This window comes from Gloeophyllum trabeum (assembly GCF_000344685.1).
Source record: "Gloeophyllum trabeum ATCC 11539 unplaced genomic scaffold GLOTRscaffold_00007, whole genome shotgun sequence".
Taxonomy (NCBI): Eukaryota; Fungi; Basidiomycota; class Agaricomycetes; order Gloeophyllales; family Gloeophyllaceae; genus Gloeophyllum; species Gloeophyllum trabeum.
Genome location: NW_006920416.1, coordinates 1,712,064 through 1,731,715, shown reverse-complemented (window position 1 = coordinate 1,731,715; position 19,652 = coordinate 1,712,064). Strand labels below are relative to the sequence as shown.

The 19,652-nt window shown below is 53.8% G+C and overlaps 8 protein-coding genes across 8 annotated transcripts; 5 read left to right on the top strand and 3 right to left on the bottom strand.

The window, feature by feature from the left end:
- Positions 1-1,061: 1,061 nt before the first annotated feature.
- GLOTRDRAFT_116309 (uncharacterized protein) lies at positions 1,062-2,237 on the top strand. Its single transcript, XM_007868367.1, has 3 exons — positions 1,062-1,371; positions 1,453-1,578; positions 1,638-2,237. Exons 1-3 carry the CDS (start codon positions 1,299-1,301, stop codon positions 2,048-2,050), a joined length of 612 nt encoding a protein of 203 aa, XP_007866558.1. The 5' UTR covers positions 1,062-1,298; the 3' UTR covers positions 2,051-2,237.
- Positions 2,238-2,537: 300 nt separating this feature from the next.
- On the top strand, positions 2,538-3,768 carry GLOTRDRAFT_129709 (uncharacterized protein; the record flags this gene model as incomplete). Its single annotated transcript, XM_007868366.1, has 5 exons — positions 2,538-2,563; positions 2,712-3,046; positions 3,124-3,456; positions 3,518-3,631; positions 3,692-3,768. 5 exons carry the CDS (start codon positions 2,538-2,540, stop codon positions 3,766-3,768), a joined length of 885 nt encoding a protein of 294 aa, XP_007866557.1.
- A 2,180-nt stretch (positions 3,769-5,948) lies between these two features.
- On the bottom strand, positions 5,949-6,209 carry GLOTRDRAFT_7246 (uncharacterized protein; the record flags this gene model as incomplete). Its single annotated transcript, XM_007867869.1, has 1 exon — positions 5,949-6,209. A coding segment is annotated over one exon (261 nt), but the record flags the coding sequence as incomplete, so codon positions are not given.
- A 2,633-nt stretch (positions 6,210-8,842) lies between these two features.
- Positions 8,843-9,610, top strand: GLOTRDRAFT_42391 (kinase-like protein; the record flags this gene model as incomplete). Its single annotated transcript, XM_007867949.1, has 1 exon — positions 8,843-9,610. A coding segment is annotated over one exon (768 nt), but the record flags the coding sequence as incomplete, so codon positions are not given.
- Positions 9,611-10,258: 648 nt separating this feature from the next.
- GLOTRDRAFT_121554 (uncharacterized protein) lies at positions 10,259-10,974 on the top strand (the record flags this gene model as incomplete). The annotated part of the gene is made up of 3 exons (XM_007868365.1): positions 10,259-10,513; positions 10,574-10,674; positions 10,735-10,974. The coding sequence occupies 3 exons, from the start codon at positions 10,259-10,261 to the stop codon at positions 10,862-10,864; spliced, it is 486 nt and encodes a 161-aa protein (XP_007866556.1). The 3' UTR covers positions 10,865-10,974.
- A 68-nt stretch (positions 10,975-11,042) lies between these two features.
- Positions 11,043-13,382, bottom strand: GLOTRDRAFT_76831 (cytochrome P450; the record flags this gene model as incomplete). The annotated part of the gene is made up of 12 exons (XM_007868364.1): positions 11,043-11,312; positions 11,383-11,430; positions 11,484-11,591; positions 11,650-11,816; positions 11,867-12,065; positions 12,115-12,181; positions 12,235-12,464; positions 12,519-12,591; positions 12,649-12,754; positions 12,803-13,039; positions 13,114-13,211; positions 13,265-13,382. 12 exons carry the CDS (start codon positions 13,380-13,382, stop codon positions 11,135-11,137), a joined length of 1,629 nt encoding a protein of 542 aa, XP_007866555.1. The 3' UTR covers positions 11,043-11,134.
- A 1,309-nt stretch (positions 13,383-14,691) lies between these two features.
- Positions 14,692-16,031, bottom strand: GLOTRDRAFT_93879 (uncharacterized protein; the record flags this gene model as incomplete). Its single annotated transcript, XM_007868363.1, has 6 exons — positions 14,692-14,769; positions 14,857-15,003; positions 15,297-15,501; positions 15,540-15,718; positions 15,842-15,943; positions 15,996-16,031. 6 exons carry the CDS (start codon positions 16,029-16,031, stop codon positions 14,692-14,694), a joined length of 747 nt encoding a protein of 248 aa, XP_007866554.1.
- A 1,350-nt stretch (positions 16,032-17,381) lies between these two features.
- On the top strand, positions 17,382-18,695 carry GLOTRDRAFT_76829 (monooxygenase; the record flags this gene model as incomplete). The annotated part of the gene is made up of 1 exon (XM_007868362.1): positions 17,382-18,695. The coding sequence occupies one exon, from the start codon at positions 17,382-17,384 to the stop codon at positions 18,693-18,695; it is 1,314 nt and encodes a 437-aa protein (XP_007866553.1).
- Between the last annotated feature and the right edge of the window lie 957 nt (positions 18,696-19,652).

Here is a 19,652-nt window from a genome sequence, read left to right as displayed (position 1 = left end):
AGGTAGCACGCGTAGGATGGATGGAAAGAAACTGGGCCGTGCGGTGCGCTGGGGGCGGGCTGACAGGGTATGCTCTGCTATATTTAGCCGCCCTTGTTCTGCGGCTATGACCGGGCGTTCGCACGCCCCTGATCTTTGATTTTACTTCCGACTCAGCTTGCGCGACCATCGCCGGTTGGTTCGTCGAGCGGGAGTGCTGCGCGGTCAGTCCGAGGGCGGTGGGTTAGGGGATTTAAAGGGCTCGCTATTGTCTCTCTGCCTCCATATGACTACCTGCTCGAGAGGACAAGTGGTGATATGGTTGCAGGGATGCTAAGGCCAGTGGCCCTGGCGCTTGTCAATGCTCTCGGGGATATCGTCTGGTCGTCAAGAGACATGTAAATCCCCCGATGACCCGACAAGCTGTACTTCTGCGCTGTGCAGTCGCATCCTCTGATGGTCTTGACCCCTGGAGGAAGAAAGCCCGTTGAATACGCCGACGACATCGTAGCCATGCTCGGGGCTGTACGACGAGATCGTCAATGGTTCCGTGCTCGTTTCATGCGTGATGGCCGAGAATCGTCAGGAAAGGTATGTCTCTCCCTGAGTCTGCCTTACACCCCGAGCTACGTGATAAAGGGGTCTGCTATGTATGCTGACCTGGCACGTCCGTCTGTCCTGCTTGAACGGCATCTCTGCATAGGTGCTGCCGCACTAAACGCCGCGGGCATCACCCATTCGAGTAGACCGTATATGCACCGTTCTTGAGACGGTGGTACCTCGCCGTTTTTCCGCCGTTTTCACCTGGGACACCCTCGCAAGCATCTGTCTGCATAAATAACCGTCTATGCACTAGATTCCTCCCAAAATATTATCCTTTCCTCTTCCACCGCGAAGAGGATCGCCTCCGAGTCCGCGCATCCCATCTGAATCTGAATTCAGATGTCACCCGGCTCGTCCTTGTGGCGAGTCCCGCAGACGTCCACAGACCCTCTCCCGACAGTTCCGAGACCGCTTCCACACGCCCGCGCGACCACGTGCCGGACCAGATGCGCTACTTTCTCACCTCCCCCTCCAACAGCCCGGATGGTGTCAGACCGCAGAATCACCCAGCTCCTATAAAAAGTTCACATCGCGCTGGTCGACGCCGCCCTACTTATGCTGAGCCGCGTCTGAAGCTTGCCTTTGTCTGAACCTCTGGATTCGAGTCTCGGCACGCGTCGCAGGATACACGATCGCGATCGTTAATTAGCTTCGACCTGTCGGAGTGAACGCTGTGCTCACGCTAGTCTCGGGACACCTTTGTATCGAGCGCGCATATGTTCAAGTCGGTGGTGTTCGCGCTGTCAGTGTTAGCGCTGGGGTGGGCTAGTCCATTCGTGTCTGCGCAGTGTGAGTCCCGTATTCATTCGAGTCCGATCGACTCGAGTCGGGCATGAAACCGCGGGCACCTGACGATTCATTCCAATACAGCGACGACCTCGACTAACACGGACACGTCCATCTCAATACCGACGGCCACGTCGTCCGGCTCGTTCACTACCACCTCGGTGTCGTACTCTACGACCATCACCTCCGGCACGCCGGGGACGTCCACCGGTGCGTCGGACACCCGCCCTGCTCACACCCCCGTCTAACCGCTCCCTCCCCGCACACAGGCACTTACACCGGCCCGCGCCCCAGCTCCTCCTCCACCGCGTCCGTCTCGCTCTCCACAACCGTCATCACGACGACCTTCTCCAACCCGCCCGTCACGCTCACCTTCACCGCGACCGAGACGCCCTCGGGCACCTCCGTCAGCTCTGGCACGGCCTCCACCGCGTCCGTCTCCGCCTCTTCCTCTCCGTCCGCGAGTGCGGTCTCAACCCCCTCTAGCGCGACGACGCTGACCGTGCCCGCGTCGCCCTCGCGGACGGTCGCGCCCCAGCCGACGGGGACGGTCACGAGGTCGATCCCCGCGCCGGCGAGTACGGTGTCGAACACGTCTGGCGCGCTGGCGGCGGGGTGGAGGGGGACGGCGGTGTTGGGCGCAGTTGTGCTCGTTGGGCTGGTTGTCGGGAACGTTTTCTGATGCCTTGCATAATGCGCGTGATCTGAGACATCGATTGGCAGAGCTGTTTACTATTTATGTGTGTTCGTAGGGTGTATTCTGTACCTTCGTAGTGCTGTTTGATTACCTTCGTTTGTCTCGTGTACTCTTCCATCGTAGTTGGCTTGTTACATGTTATAATTCAACCCAAGCGTATCCGTTGCCCTCATTTCTGCAGCAAAGAGACTACACGAAGGAAGATCATTGCAGTGTCACTCTTGACTGGACCGCCATCGGACATCCACGGGGAGGTAAGGCCGACAGTTGGCCTTATTTCGCCCCTACAAAGCACGAATAAACAATGCTAAATGATGACTCGTGAATCGTGACAAGTCATGGTAGCATGGGGATATACACTATTGATGCCCCGACTCGACGCGGCGACTCGCGCCTTGCTGTAGGGGCCGAAAGGGGGACTTGGCAAATTTCGCGAGAGGACGAAGTCCGACAGCACGAGCGGTAGCGTCACATGACCGCGAGTATTACACTATCAAGGTGCGACGCCAAATATAAGTAGCGTGTCCGAATAAGGCAGTTGGGTGTGTCGGCCTTACCTCCCATCCACGGCCGCGCTCTGATTCTCATCATCCCATGCCTCCCGCCTCCGCCCTCTTCCCGATCCCCCCTTCTCGCATCCTCATAGGCTTCACCACGTCCCCCTCCCCCCCTTTCCCATCGGCCGCACCCCCCTCTCCGACGCCGTCCTGGGCGTACACAACTCCTCCGCGCACCTCCCGCACCCTCTCACTACCCCTCCCCTCCCCCCTCCGTCATGCGGTGAGGTGGCATGGGAAGCGTTCTACCCCGCGGGCAGCGTCAACCCCTCCAGCGCGATCCCCGGCGGGTTCGGGTTCTACTTGGGCGGGCCGGAGGGGTTCAGGTACGAGATCGCGGGGGCGCGGGAGGTGCTGATGGAGTACGAGGTGCTGTTCGAGGAGGGGTTCGCGTGGGGGAAGGGGGGGAAGCTGCCTGGGATGTGTGAGTCGATTTCTTACATTCAAGTATCGACTAGGATTTCGAATTCGATGTGAATCGGTGAATTTGGAATGGTGTAGTCGGCGGTGTGGGCGACCTGGCGTACGGCTGCTCCGGCGGGCGGACGAAAGCGAGGTGCCAGTGCTTCGACCTCAGGCTCATGTGGAGGTACGCTTCCCCCTCCCCCTGTTCAACGTCCACCTACAACCCCAGTAGAGACAACGGGCAAGGCGAGCTCTACGCCTACCTCCCCCTCACCGCGCCCAACGCCGCCCGCATGCTCGCCGTGCCCGGGTCCAGACCAAATGGCGACTACGGGTTCTCGGTCGGGCGGGGCGCGTTTGGCTTTGAAGGCGGGAGGTGGACGACGGTGGCGCAGCGGGTGAGGCTGAATGATATTGGGCAGGAGAACGGTAAGCTGCTGTTTCCCCATGTTATGTGGGTATCTGGGTGTGGTTTGAATGTGGGATGCAGGGGAAGTGGAGGTATACATAGACGGCACTTCCGTGATTAGCGTTCAGGGCTTGACTCTGCGCGATGACGCGGTCTCGCATGTCCAGGGCTTGCATTTCCAGACATTTTTTGGAGGTGCGTCTATGCATCGTTCGTTCCGCATGGTTTGTATTATCCTTATGATGCGGTATATAGGTTCGAGCCCTGAGTGGGCGTCCCCCAAGGACCAGAGGGCGTGGTTTGCGGGCGTGTCTGGTGCTATACTCATTTGAGGAGGACACAGGTATACGTATTTCGTGGATGTCCGCCGCTCGGGTTCTTCTTCGTAAGGGCACCAGGCAAACAGTTTCATGGGCTATTGCGAGCTATCACCGGCTCTGACGATTCGCCGCGTGTTTTCTCTTCCTGCCGACACTGACTGGGATCAACAGGACTTACTGAACGTCGTAAAACACTGTCAGGTGTGATGAGGTACCGCTACTTCGTTTGTCTTTCATAAAGCACTCATTTTGGCACGGTTCACGGCAAGGTGCGTGAATCGTTGTGGCATTATCCGGTGCGAAAAAATACTGCGCGAGCTTAAGATCCTAGGCTCGTGACCAGCCTGTCTCATCAGCATTGAGGGGAGAACATCCGTAGTTCTGCCCTTGATCAGGCTACAAGAGGGTGGTCATGAGCGTATTGCAACTCGCTCAGTGGAAAGTTGTGGGTAAGTCTCAGCTATGACGGGGTATTTATGACCTGGGTTTCGCGACTCGGAAAGACGCTTTCTCCTTCCGCGACTCTATCAGCGAAGTCTGGAGGGGAGACGTCCAGCATGGGATAGGTAGAGCTGAGGTCCTCTGATACATCTCTGAGTGCGTGTGCGCATGCTGGGGCCTTTCGCTATCCCTTCAAACGCGATGTCGACAGAGGCAATCTCTGGAGGCGCGAGACCGGTCTAAAATCCACCGACACATACGTTCGCTAGAAAAATTAATTGCGACCGGTAGAGGACTGAAATTGTACAGTTATCGTACGAAACACACCGTATCACTTTGTCCCACCAAATTGAATTTCGATCCCCATAAGGATGGCTGAACATAACATTTTCCGACTGTTTAGTGGTCTATTCTCGTCTGGTGATATAGATGGCCATTCCTGCGCTCTGGGGCCCCTTGGGGTCAGTTTACAACACGGCTGAGGCAGTAACTCCATATATTCTCTATGTAGAACAGTACGACACCGGCCCTGACACTGAATTATGCATCCCCCCCCAGCTTGCTCCAGGCTCCTTATCCATGTTCGCATTGACTACGCCAACACTAAGGCTTATGTGCAAGTTGCTATTCAGTGTAAGCTCATGCCACAGCCTCAGGGAGGGCCTCGCCTACTTACTCTCATAGCTAGATACTGGCGATGCTGGTGAGGTGGACGGGAATTCTATTAGGATATCTTAAATTCATTAAACATATTGTACAATGAGTGCCATCCTCACTGCGCAATGACCAATCAATTATGAGACCTACAACATGGACACACGTCAGACTTTGTGGAGAGACGGGATCCAGAAGTACATCTAGGTGACGGAGCCGCAGCCAGCATCTAGCCTACGACAGTATTATACTTATCTAGAAAGAAGGGACATAAATACCACTGGAACCGCTCATTATAGTATTTGCGGTGTCGCGGACGACGACGACCGGCGCAACAGTAAGTATATGGCGGTGGCAGGCGTCGAGGTCGTGGGAAGTGGGCTATGATTCCGAATCTTCAAACTCCGACCTGTACATTGTGTTCTCGCGATTACTCGACAGACGGAATTCGACCGTTTATCGTATCAAGTGTCCGAGAAGGGAACTCCAGCAGGTTTTATATGGGAAGGTATTCCGACCTCATTCGACCACTTTTCAGCCGAAAGTACAAAGGACGGTCTCTGTTAGGCCGACTCGCCACGCACCGTGGCAAGAACCTCGAAGGCTCAGATATGATACTCAATGCTGTCAAGGGCGTCGCTCTCACTGTGTCACAGCCCGTCTCAGACGCGGGGTATGCTATAGGTGCACTGATGACATTTCACTTTTCGAATACACGTAGCTGATGATGGTTTACATAGACGACAGAGACATGGTACATGGCTTACAAGCCTGCTGAGACAGCAACGATAACAATTCGAAACACGGTGCGCTAGAAATACAACAGAAGAAGTCTGTGTCGGATACCTGGAAAGAGGAGTCGTTAGCGACAGAACTTTGCGCAAGGACGATTTCCTCACCGGTGAAGCCGTTCAAGAGAAGAAGGTCCCATGAACGGATGGGAAAGGTGCACAGACGACCTGGCCAGTCCCGGGGTCCGTCATATAGAAGTATTGAGTGCGTTAAGTCACTTCCTCTGACACCGTCCTACTGCTGTATGGGGCATTGGCCGGCTTCCTGATCCATCCATTCTCTTCCATGTCGCGAGTTACAGTTTCGACCCAGAAGGTGCATCCCTTGACGGAGGGCGTGAACCGATATCGCAGTCTGCCTTCCTGGATTATGTAGTCCAAGACCTGTTTGACTGTGAGGCCGGGCATCGGAGTGGCCTCGATGGCGATCATGCGATTCGATGTGAGAGCATATGGTTTGTATATCACCCCCAGGGTACCTTCCAACCGCTGGAGACTGGACTTCACCATGGCTAGGTTTATTGACCCGGCGTTATTCGGTAACACAAACCAAATTCGCCAATGATTTACCGCGTCCTGGCGCTCTGCTCGTACCTGGGGCCTGTCGGCCGCGATATAGACTGTAGTACAGGGAGTCCCGAGATAAACCCTGGCTGCGTCGTCGACATAGGGATTGGGGAGGTTGGGGTCGGAACTGAACACAGACATGTTGGAAAGTGCGGAGGGAATTGGATGTGCGTCTTTTCCCTGGCCGTCTCTCTTGCATCCTGGCTTGCTTATATACGACTCACAAGGAGGGGGCCCACAAATGCGCCACGGCTCATACTACGGCGCGCCACCTCCCATGTTGCTCTAGAAGCATTCTGCTCATAGGAATTGCTTCATATGTCGAGAGCACTTTAAGAGTCACTGCTCCGGCATCGGGCATATTACATCCGACGAAGTGGAGGTCAATCCGTATAACAGACCCATTTCCGTAAGTGAGATAGCACCTGCGAACGTTTTTAAGGGATCATGCCCTTATGTTGTCGGGATTATACCTGTTCCCGCCCTCGTCTCTTCGAACGCGTCGGAAGTGTCAGCTGGAATTGGTCGACGCGGGTTTATATTCCGGTATAATAAGTTTTTGAAGTGTCACCTAAAGCAGAGTCTTTCATCTTTTAAGTTCTTCCCATGTAGTGCGCGAGCTTAGTCGAATTAGTGGTAAGGATCTCAGATTGGCAGAGAAACACAGCACTGGACATGGTGCCACCAAAGTGCTTCAATACAAATTGGGCGGTGAAGACTCGACGAGCAGCACTTCCTTCATGGCTGTAAGCGGTGGCGTCCCGATCCATTGCGGCTGAAGATTCTTCCGGGACGTGGCGAGGAGTTCAACTGGACTTACTACGCCACGCCGCAGCCTGCCCATTCTGTCCGCCTCCTTTCACTCCGTATGGTCGGAACTCTTCTCGACATTCCTCCCGGATGGGTGACACCTGGTCCGCGTTCTCCAGTGTGGCGCTCGAGGACTCTCAACGTCGATCTCAAAGTGGATGATGATATTGTGCTTTGCAGAGCAGTGGGTCTCGCACTACGCCACCATTATCCTGACTCTCCGATTGCCTACAAATTCTTCCGGTTTTCAGCATGTCAGGAAGTTTTCATGCCCACGATGAATGACAATCAGACCAAAGCATGGGCACCTGAATTGCGCGAGTGCGCTGCCCCAGCGGCGGTTGCGGTATCTGTGGATCCTTCGCCATCCCCGTCGGAACGCGCTATTGCGTTGTCGGTTCCCGTTATCATTACTGTTGTTGCAACTCCTGCACAAGACATTCTTCAGGTGACCTTCGACTCCACAACAGTAAAGACGCCACGAGCGAGTTGGTTTCTGCGCCACATTCACCAGGCTCTGAGAGTGCTGCTCCTCGGCGGATCGGTAGATCCGAAACGCACGTTCCAAACTTCGTTGGAGGACACATTGCTGGGGAATGTTGATGGGCCGAGTCGATACCAAGTCTTTGTGCCGCCTTCAATAGCAAGCCATCGTCGACTACAAGATATCTTCCACGAGAGGACCGCTCACGATCCTCTGCGTCCTGCCATTTCCTTATGCCGCTTTGACGGAAATGCCGACCTTGATTCGTCAGTAACCTACCTTGACACTTTTAGTCGGGCCACTCGATTGGCAGAGAAGTTGTCGTATATGGGCGTCGGGAAGGGTGATTCTGTCGTCGTACTCCTCGAGGACTTACCGCGCCTGGCTGTGGCCATGTTGGCCACGCTTCTGCGCGATGCTGCCCTTGTTGTCCTGGACTCCGATACGTATCAACGCTCGGATTTTACGTGCCCCGAAATTCCGAACTGTCGCGCCGTGGTATGCAACACGACATGCCTCAGCACTATTCGCCATGGGCAGCCCGTAGAGATTGATATTGACGGGGACGGGTATAAGCTACTTCCGATCGCGCCAGACTCGAACTCGTCGAAGGACAGGCGGGACTTGCTGGCCTCTCACGATCATGACCAACAGTCGCCTATCGCATGTTACATCCCAGAGAGCGATGATACCAATCAAACGCATTGGAAGGCCGTGACCCACGAAGACGTCATTGCTGTCCTACTGCATCGCGACATTCAGTTCTTCCTGGTGGGCGCTACTCGATTTCTAGCGTTGTCCCTCCCCACGGATGAATCGCTATGTCTCGCCATGTGGCTCGTCTTCACTGTAAGTCTCTGTCTCAATGACAATGATTTGAGGTACCGACTCCCGTTTACTAGCGCTTCGGTACATTGTTTTATATGCCTAAGGAAGAGGAAGAATGGTGTACAGGTGCAAGCCTCGACGCGATAGGGTGTACCCACCTGGGTTTACCACCGACCCGATTGGATTTCCTCGAGAAACTGTTCAATAGTGCTGGCAGAGCCGATAACGCATGTGCGGTACAAGTGCCTCAAGACCTCCGGGGACTGATTCTATCCAGACCTCCGTCTGATGACGCAGTCATACCAGAGGGATTAGAAGTGATACTAGTCAGTGTGCATCAATTTCCCTCCAGGTATCGGTTCTAAATTCTCCCTGTCAGAGCAACTATATTGTGCCTCCTCCGCCCCAGTGAGTGTTCAAGTTGAGGTGCCCCGATTGATATCTCTCTGATATCTGTGCTTCCCGTAGGCCAGAGCCCCCCCAGGTGATCTTTTCTCACCCCGACCTAACACAGGACATTACACCCGAGCGTGTCCTGGAGCTGCTCCCGCACGGGCAGGTTATCAGCAGCCACAGTACGAAGGTTGTCCAGATACCGCACGATCTCGTGGTCAAGTATGGTCATTTCGTCAAAGCCGCCGAGGCTCAGAGTATCATGCTCGTCTCCGAGAACACCAGCATCCCAGTGCCCTCGGTACTCCTCGTATTCAAGAAGGAGCATGACACCTACATTGTAATGCGACTAATTCGCGGTAGGACGTTGCAAGACTGCTGGGAAGAACTGTCTAATCCCCTCAGAGAAGAAGTTTTGGACCAGTTTACGGAATATGTGACCGAGTTGAGATTCCTCTCGTCTGAAGGACACACTCCCGGGCCACTTGACGGCGGAAAGTGCGAGGGGCAGTGGTGGACGCAGTACGGCGCTGGCCCATTCAAGACCTACCAAGACCTGCTTTCATGGCTGAACCGAAAGCTTTCGCAGTCCTCTCGCACACATCCTCTGTTCAGCGACGAATATCCCCTCGTCTTCACCCACCAGGACCTCTGCCCGATGAATCTTATCTTGGATGATTCTAACAAGCTGTGGGTAATGGACTGGGGGATGGCTGGCTGGTATCCGGCGTACTTCGAGTACGCGTGCGTCAAGTCACCAGAGGCATACATGGCCACTCGAACAGGCTGGATATCTGCAGCTCTTCCACGCCTTCCCAACTACGAGGCTGAGGCCAGCAAATTGGAGATCATGCGATTCGCGCTTACGTTCCTGCCATTTTGTTGAACGACCCTCCAAACCCCTGCTGCATTAAACATGAGCTCAATCGGAGTGAAGGGAGAATCTTTGCGATGGGGATACTAATATTCTTCCAGGAATAGTCTAAGAGATGTGTATCTTACATACTTCACATGATAACATGACGACTGAGCACCCGCACCTTAACTGAGTACTGGACGGCATCACGTCGTCACCAATTCAAGGAGGGTGTTTGCCGTCAGCACCTTAACCAACGTACGGAAGGGGGCATGATGCCATGATCCTCATCTGTCCGAGTGACTTACGTGGGTATAAAGTTGCGACAGTCCTATGTACCGGGGCTTGAATTCTGGTGTAGTGATATAAGACCAATGCATTACCTTTCACGTCTCTTCCAGTGGATTGTGGGTTCGCACATATGTAAGACAAGAGTGAGTCAGCGTCTCTGTCTTCCGTGACTGAAATCGAAATTCGGGGTTGCCGTAATGAATCGCGATATTGGAAATTACGTCACTGATGCTCGACGCTGGTGGCGACATTGTGGCGTTAAGACTCTTCTGAGTCTTGATGCCCATCGCGTTTCCTCCAGCGCGTACATTACGAGTTGAGTTGGCCCGCTTGAGACCAAGGCAGCGCCCTCTGTCATCATACAACGCGCTCTATAAATCCTCCCCAATGGCTAGCCAAGTTCCCGATCTCGAGTCCTGGGCTCAGTCCCACATTGCAGCCTTGTGGGAGTCAACGGAAGAGGATGCATTTCACGGGGCTTTCGACTCCTGTTTTGCGTCAAACGCAGAGACTCTAATCAACCACGAGATTGTATCGCTAGACAAGGCCAAGAGTGATCTGTTGAGCACAAGGTTCGCAGCTCAAAGCGCAAAAGTGGAATGGCAGGATATCTCGTCGCTGCCAAAGGAAGGCGATGATAAGGTATCTCACTTCGTTTTCAGTATATCTAGGTGTAACAAGTGCTGATAAGTCTTTTGAAAGGTGGGCATAGTAGCCGGGTTCTTTAACGTCACGCGCAAGATGAAGCTGCGTATCCGAGCGGCACCTGCACAACGACACACTCAAGTCACGTTCAGTGCTAAGTGCGTGACTCACAGCGTATCTTATTGACTCCAGCCTTATCGGACTTCTGCTCGAAACAGGATCGATCACGACTCCTCCGTGGCAGGGGACTCGGGCGATAACCGACGTATCATCCATCTGTGGCAGACCAGAGTCGATAAAGCTGCACCGATCAACCTCGCCAGACCTCACCCTCCCGCAACCGATTGATAAAATGGCTTGACAGAGAGACAATGGAGGACTAGAATCAGCGACTATGTACGAATACTGGAGGAACCGCATGCGCAGCAAATACATCTTTCCGGCTTCCTGTTGCGATGGACACCCTCAGCAGTAGTGATGTTCTTCTGAATGTCACCGTTTTCTTATGCAGCAAGAGCCCAAAGTCGATCATATACGTTACAGGTTGGGATTGATCAAACTACTACGACTAACACAGGTCCAGGTCCTACCGAGCAGACAGACGTAGATATGGCACGGCTACTCCCTAGCCGCAACCGAAACCCTCAAGGGCAGCTGCACCCCCTCAGCCTCCTCGCCAGTTACGACCGGGAAGACCAGCCCGGAACCCTCCCGCCGTACGGTCTTCTCCGGGTAAGCGATCGCGATTTCGAAGTTGTTAACCAAATCAACGAGGAACGTCTGCATCTCCGTCATACTGTGGATAGATTCAAAAGAAGGTCGGTCAGTGCTATCAAGTATATGGAAGACTGGACGGGGCTACTGACGCGAAGCGCCAGCCAATGCACGAACGAACTCCCGAAGAGAAGGTCATCCTTGAGAGGGGTTAAGTAGATAGTTTCGTTTGATCTGAACAGGAAGAACGTACAGATTTCCGACGACGCCGACAGAGATGTCTTTCTTGTGCTTGCCCTCGCCATCGAGCCACCTTTCCGGATTGAAGACATCCGCGTCCTCGCCCCACAAGCCCTTGTCCCTGATCGCAGTGCCATGCGGGTCAACAAACGTACGGGAGAAACAGGATCGAGTCGTACCTGTTGTACGCAGCCACAGAGAGTACTATGCTGGTACCTTCCGGGATTGCCAGCTCCCCGACCACCTTACCAGACTTGAGATGCAGAGGCTTTGACAGAGGTACGACGTCATCTTGGATCGCCACGCGAAACATGTTGTTTGCAGCTGGGTGAAAACGCAGTCCCTCCTGTGCGCTCCGTCAACATCAGGCTGAGAGAGTGAGGAGAGTATACGAACCTTCAAGAACGCCTGCAGGTAGTGCATGCTCTCGATATCGGCCAGGGAGAATTCGGTGGCTCCGCGAGCCCGGATGGCAGCCTCAGTAGCCCTTATTTCATCCCGCAGGCGCGTCTGGATCTTGGGGTTCTTCGCGAGCTCCCAAAGCATCCAGGTTAGGGAGTTGGATGTCGTTTCATGTCCCGCGAAGAGGATGATGCTTCGGATCTCAGGACTGCCTGACTGCAACAACGGATGAAAATACGTACCGCATTTCTGCGTAGAGTTCCTCATCGGTCAACCTCGCCTTGTAGTTCTCCGAGGCATTCGCTTTGACTATATTCATCGATCAGTGGCTCTTCTGGCACTCGTCGAGTGAACGAACCCACCTAGAAGACTCATCACGTCCTTATTTCCCTTACCCTCTAGCAAAGCCTGTCCTTTCTCTTCGACCAGCCTGGCTGCGGTGCGGACAGAGGCCCGGCTTGCCTCGCGCAGACGGGCAAAACGACGGAAGGGCAGCTTCTGGAAGAGCCATACGAGCGGCTTTGTGGGTAGCCATTCCGAAATGGCTTCGATGACAATGCGCGGGGTAGAGGGGAGACCGAACAGCGTCAAGCTACAGAGCTTCATTTCAGTAGTCAGTTGCCGTGTCACATGCGAACGCACGTACACTATGTTATTGTAAGCCCTCTTCAGCTCCGAGTCTTCCTCGCTCAAGGCGCCGAACTTGTAATCGAACGCGGCTAGGTTTGCTCATTCAGAATCGAACGCGATCGTGAGGCAAGGCAATGCAATCGAACCTTCTCCAATAGCGTCCAACGTTGCCCGGCTGAGCCAACGTGGTGCGTTGACGACTGTCGATCCCATTTCACTGGAGTCGATGAGTTCTTGCCAGCGGGAGACAAGCTACATGAAGTCAATGAACGCCCTCCATTAGTGTGAAAGGAACATTACGTCTTCGGATATGGACTTGAATACAGGGAAGAGTGCTTTGGACTCCGGACCGCCAAAAGCAGGGAGCATGACCTTCCTCTGCCTCCTGTGCACGTCGCCCTCGGCGGCCACAAGACCCATACCATTGAGAATCCGACCAATGGCCTTGCGGAACCCGTTCGACTTCGTATAGTGATATACCGAGCTATGGGTCAGATACTGAAGCGCTTTGGGATCTGATATCATCAGTCTGTTTTCCTGATTACCTCACAGACCGGGTGTTAATGAGTTTGAAATTTCTGAAGATTAATCAGAGAAGCGGGCGATCTCACCCCGAGCGGTCCCTTGAATTTGACAACTCCTCCAAATTGTCTCTGCCATCTGAAGTCGGCTTCGCTAGCCCCGCTTTGCAACAGCTCGCGCATGTTACCTGAAGATAATTAAGCACCTCTCGCTCGCCGGAGATCTCGGGCATGGGTGTACCTAAGAGGAACGACTCTGGCTGAGGTCCCGGAACGTCATCCAATGATACCTTCGAGTATTTGCGGTATATAGCGACCAGTATGGCAAGTACGCCCAATAAACTGAGAGAAGCGATCATGATGGATAGACAGTTGAATATACTGCAAGCGATTGACGGAGACCTGTGAGAGGGCTTCCTCTGGAATAGGTGTTGCTCTTTATACCACTCGAGAAGACGTCCGAACGGGCCGATGACATCAAGAAGAGGTACACACCTTATCTGAATTTCTGGTAAACGCAGCACCTCTTACGTTCAGCAAGTCGCCCACATGACCAGACTCTTAGACGTGCGAGCAGGACGAACGAGCACGCTCTTCCATCCAGGTTGTTGACTCCTCTTTTATAACGTAGGGCGACGGGAGCGTCGACTGGCGTAATACACCCTCGCGTAAGGGGTGTCCGCCAATGGAAGGAAGACATCCCGTGTTTCCTGGTGAGAATAAAGAAGCAAGGCATGTTACTTGGTGATTCGTGGCGCCTTGCGGGACGTTATTAGATTCTGTAAGTTACGTAGCATTGGAAAAATACTCGTACTTTCGTGTAGCTGATCCGCGGGGTTCCTCGGAGGACGCATATGCCTTGTTTGAGGCCCCGACGAAAGCGCATCATGAAGGCACCCGAGCCCTATGCATGACATCGTGATATGAAACCTGTTTTTCCCTTCGGTGAGAGAACCGCTATACCTAGAACGATTTCGTAGCCTCGTATGGTATGTACCGAGCTTCATAGCTGCCTAATCGGACCAACCTTCCTGTTAACCTGGCTGGAGTTGAAGCGGGCTCAGGCTGACTCTGGCAAATTGCACAAAAGGATACGTCGCGTCGTCCCAAGAACGGACCAAACATCCGTAAAATTGCTTCACTCTTCGCATTGACAACAGCTCGCTGGGTACCGTCGGAGATGGTTGAGAAATAAGCTGTGACGTGCATTCCTCAGTTCGATGACACAGGGAGTCTACAGACACAACTGCAAGATAATAGCAGGTACGTTTCGCCGAGCGATGCCATATTAGACTTTGATTAGTCTCTGTGGTAGACCTACTGAAAGGAAGGAGATGAAGAACGGCGCAGGAAGGAGTGTGAGGTGTAGCTGGCGTAGTGTCAGGTGTGCGTGGATCATGCAATAGAAACCTTTGTAGGAAAACTAAAGACGAAAAATTCATCAATATCTTTACGACGCATACTGATGCTTATCCGTAGCCCGTCAGACTGTTGTTAATGTTCATTGAACTGGACATGAGCGAACAGCTTCTAACATCCGAATCCCTGGCAGATACCTATGTGGAATACCTATGTGGAATGGTACATGCGCGGTACATTACACCACCCCTAGTTGTAATACGGAGAGGCAACTGCGAGCCATCTGTACGATATCCACAGAAGGAAAGATCAAACCAAAATCTTCTCGGCATAAGCGACCACAACCTCGAAGTCGTGAATGGGGGCAGCGAGGAAGGTCTGCATCTCCTGTGAAGAGAATGAGTGTTCGAGCAAGGAATCGTTTTACGGTGGGCGAATGAAATGTTCACGCAAATCGCCAATAGATGCACGAACGTCATCCTGGGCAGGACGGTAGTGAATCACGATCTCCTGAATAATACGACGAACGACATACAGGTTCCTAACAACCCCGACGGAGGAATCCTTCTTGTGCTTGCGTTCGCCATCGAGTCGGCCTCCTGTCCCCAAAGATACTAATGCCTAAGCAACCACGAAAGGCTCGAGAACATCTACACTGACAAAAATAAGGCACATTACCTCTTGTAGGCAGCAATGGGTATGATAATACTGGCGCCTAACAGTATAGCGAGCTCGCCGAAAATCTTCCCTGACATAAGCCTGATCGGTCGCAGAAGAGGTCCGACGTCGTGCTAGAGTGCGAGTCGGAACATACTGTTGACAACCAGGTGAAAGGCACGGGGGGGGGGGACGAATTCCCTCCGGCGGTTGGCGTTCATATATATTCCAGAGAAGAACAACAGGCGATCACGGACCCTCAAGGCTCCATGCAGGTAGAGTATATTTCCTATATCCAAAGCTGCGAACTTGGTCGACGCGGCGCAGGCTCGAGTGACCGTCTCGGCGGCGCGATTCGGAGCCGCGTCGCACTGCGTCTGGACCAGGCGATGCTTCGAGATTTCCCAAGGTATTAATCTGAGAGTGTTGGGGGTAGCTCCTGCCCGGGGAAGAGCATGCTCGCTGGAAAAAGAAAATTGAAGGGGGGCTTACCTCCTCACATACGGACTTGAATATGGGGAAGAGTGCCTTCGCGTCCGGGCATCCGCATGCGTGGAGCATGTTCATCCATAGCTCCCTGTACATCTCTCGCCCTCGAAGGAAACCCGATCGGGGCCATCAAGATTCCTGCTGGTGACGCCCTTGCAGAATCTATTCGATGGAACTCCGGTAGACTGCGCTATCGAAGAGAGATTGCGGCGTTCTGGGACCGGAGATCATAATCCAACTTTCTCCTCCGTGCGAGCAGGTCAATGGCTGCGGAGGTCAACGATCCGCAGAGACGCCGAAGAAGCGGACTGACACCCAAGGGCCCCTTAAATTTGAGCTCCTGTGAAATGCCTATGCCTACATAGATCAGTTTCGCTAGCCCTGCCTTGGCCTTCAATTGTTTCGCGTGTGTTACCTGCAAATAATTAACGGACCGCTGGTCGGTTTCCTGTCTATGGAAGACCTACCCGATAGGCACGACTCTGATCTAGGTACAGGGACATTATTGAGGAATATTCTGGAACACCTTTGTATGGAGAAACCAGCAGGGTTCTAATACCAAGGCACTAAGAGCGGTGATTATGATGAATAAATGGAGAGTTACACGGCGACCTGTTCGGGAAAAGGTCTTCCTCATTTCACCTTCCTGAAATCGTGGACGGGCCGATGACATGCAAAGCAAATATGCAGTCAGTTGCATTCAGTCTTTTCATAGATCGGACACCCCCTGGTCCCGGCAAAGACGAACAGTAGGTCGATGCTGTGATGTCATTGAATCCTCTTCATGTCGATAGCGACGGGACCGTATACTCGTCTCTCGTAAGAACTAGGGGCAGGTACTTCATCCTATGGAGACGGAAGCGACACATTAAGCTGTAATACCTCCGTGATATCTGCAAACCATAGACGTTGTTGGAGGTGGATTCCAGGTACTGACGCATGTCGAACAGTAATTCCTTCGTGCGGCTAAGCTAGGTCAATTCAGCGCGAGACTCTGAGTACAAACGTTGCTACAATATCAGTTCTTTCAATACAGAAATTCGTCACGCGCCGCTGACTGCTGCTAATGCTTTGGGGGGGGGGGGGGGCAGCTCCCGGTATGTTCAGTCCAATTACCACCTAGAAAAAAGAAGGGTTACTAGGACTGGTTCGAAGATAGACAATGGCGCACACCGCAGCCAGCCAGAAAGAATGCGTAGTGCTGGGAGGAACTCACAGCCTCCAAGTATCCCAACATTAGGAGGCCTAGGTACGAGCTTTATGATTCCATTGTTTTAATCATGGTCCCAGAGAACGAAGTTGAATCGCAGTGGGGCATCATGGGCGCTAATTTGTGCCGGAGAATGCCGACTGACCTTGCAATGCCAATTCCGACTCGAGCTAGCTGATTCGCGTCGTTTGCACATCCTCGAGACTCAAGCTAATATGCCTCGAGTGCACGCTCTCCTATCCCGAGATACCCTTTGCCTGATACTGTTGTGGCCCGAAAGCGCGAGTGAAAGCTTCTGGGCTCCGTACTACCGCTTTCCTCTCCGCCAGAATCTGAGCGACGGTCGTTCGGGCAGGATCAGACTGGACTCAGTATACACCCAGAGCGGCTTACTGCGTCTCTTCTGCGTGATAATAGTCTCCCCGGTAATGAATCGGTTTTCTGTCCCGTATGATCACTGGCAGCTACCGTTCGGGATGCTCGACACCTTGTGATCAACGACGCATATACGGTTTTGCCAACCCCTGCAATAAAACACACGATTGCGAGGGATAGCGTCGCCGGCGCACGGAGAGACCCCACTATTAGACGGTGAGCATGCGAGGTCTCCTTCTGCTGGGCGTTCTATCTCATGCCTATAGACATGGTTTCCAAATCTCCAATGGGAGTCAAGGTGATAGTCGTAGGAGCTGGATTTGCCGGCCTCACCGCTGCGATCGAATGTCACCTGAAAGGCCATACAGTGACTCTCCTGGAGTCGTTCCCCGTCCTGAAGCCGCTCGGTGATATCATCTCCTTCGCTCCGAATGCAGGACGCATCATCGCGAGATGGCCGCCCGCGCCTACCCCGAGCGCCCCTACCGTCGCGCAGCAGTACGCTCCTATCTGTCTGCGCAACGACGAGTTCGTGTTCCGGAGGTGGGACGGTGAGCTCCTGACCACGCAGCCGGTGCACGAGCGCAAGGAGGACGCGCCGGAGTTCAGCGGACACAGGGGCGTTATGCACCAGATACTCTTTGAATACGCCGAGTCCCTGGGTGTGGAGATCCTGCTGGGCCGGAGGGTGGTGGAGTACGTGGAGGAGAAGGACCGCGCAGGCGTCAGGTACATCTTACGGAACGATAGGGAAGACAGCGGAACGACGGAGCCAGAAGTGATGTGGGCAGACGTCGTAGTGGGCTCTGACGGCGTGCGGAGCAAAGCGCGCGAGCTCGTGCTGGGGTACGTCGACAACCCTAAGCCCTCCGGCTACGCGATCTACCGCGCGTGGATGGACGCTGCGCCCCTTGCCGCCGATCCGCTAACCGCGCCCCTCGTCGCGGGCAGCGACTACCACGTCGGCTGGTTCGGGCCGGACGTGCACTTCGTCTTCGCGTACATCAAGAACACGCGCTCCGTCTCGTGGGTCTGCACGCACAAGGACGACGCGGACATCGACGAGTCGTGGTCGTTCCCGGGGCACATCGAAGATGTGTTGAAAGTCCTGGAGGGCTGGGATAAGGTCGCACGAAGGATAGTGCAGCTCACCGACACCTGCGTAGACTGGAAGCTCGTTTACCGGGACCCGTTGGAGAGATGGGTATCGAAGGGAGGACGGATATGTCTCCTGGGCGACTCGGCGCACCCGTTCCTGCCGACGTCAATCCAGGGCGCTTCGCAGGCGATGGAGGATGGCGTGGTGCTCGCGACGTGTTTATTGTTCGCCGCGCAGAGGGTAAATCCTCTCCCGGACACGGTGCGTGTGTATGAGAGACTGAGGTATGAGAGGGTGCGGAGGGCGCAGCTGCTCGGCGAGAGTAATCGGGATAAGTGGCACCAGGCGGATTTTGACAAGGCGAAGGAGGATCCGGAGGTGATGAAGCTCGGGAGGGATCCCTGGCTTTTTGCATTTGATTGCGAGAAGGACGCTTGCGAGCGCTATGAGAGTGTGATGAAGCAGATCTCGGGGAGCTCATAGACGTGTGGCGAGTCGTGTTGGAGCTACCACACAATCGTGAATGTCTCTGAGCCCATCAACTTTGTATTCCTCCCGCTGGCAGGTCACACATGAAGGGGGGGTACACAGCATTACGGGAGAAAGCCCGAAGGGCTTCCCGCCGCAAATGGGCCACCAGGCGGGGGTTTGGAGATCGTGGCCGAGCCGGGACTCCCGCCTAGAAAACCACATCCACGACCCAGTAATAAATACATGTCATGAGAAAACACAAGGGTGCAATGAAAGCCATGGGTGCCTCAAAACCTCTCATGCCACCTGAAAACCCAGTGGGAAAAACAGTGTGGAGAGAGGAAAGCTACCAGGCATTGTACAATCTGCAGCTTATCAAACATAAGGGTGGGCAGGGAGGGAAAAGCAAAAGGTAGCCTATGTGGAGCCCATATAGCGCGCTTGAGTGAGCGCGTCGTCGCCGTCGAAAGCAGGAGCTGTCACTGTGACCTGCGTAACGCTCACATTCATACAAAGTCTATATTCTATGCCTCTGCTCGTTCCTCACGGCGGCATAGAATTCCGAACTGGAAGGTTGATGGTGGCAACGATACCGGTTCTGGCTATTACGGCGTCGTGGCATTGTAGCGCTGCAGCCTAATGTTATAAGACAAAGCGGGAGGTGTCTTCGAACAATCACGAGGTATGAGATGCGCTTCGGGTATCTTGCTAAAGGTGCGGCGGAAGCACTGAGGGCGAGCTAGACGGCTAGACAGCGGGAGAACAGTGTTGACCACATATTTGCTATTGACCTACAGAGATTTTTTCATGTTACAGCAACCGTACAGCGAGTAATAGAAGCTCATACACCATTCTGAGCTCTTTCTTTAGCCCTACTCTCTAACCCGACCAGGATGGCTACGTATTCACACCAAGTCGCCTTCCTAGTCCAACTAGGTTCGACTCCAACAACTCATGAAATTTGTCAGG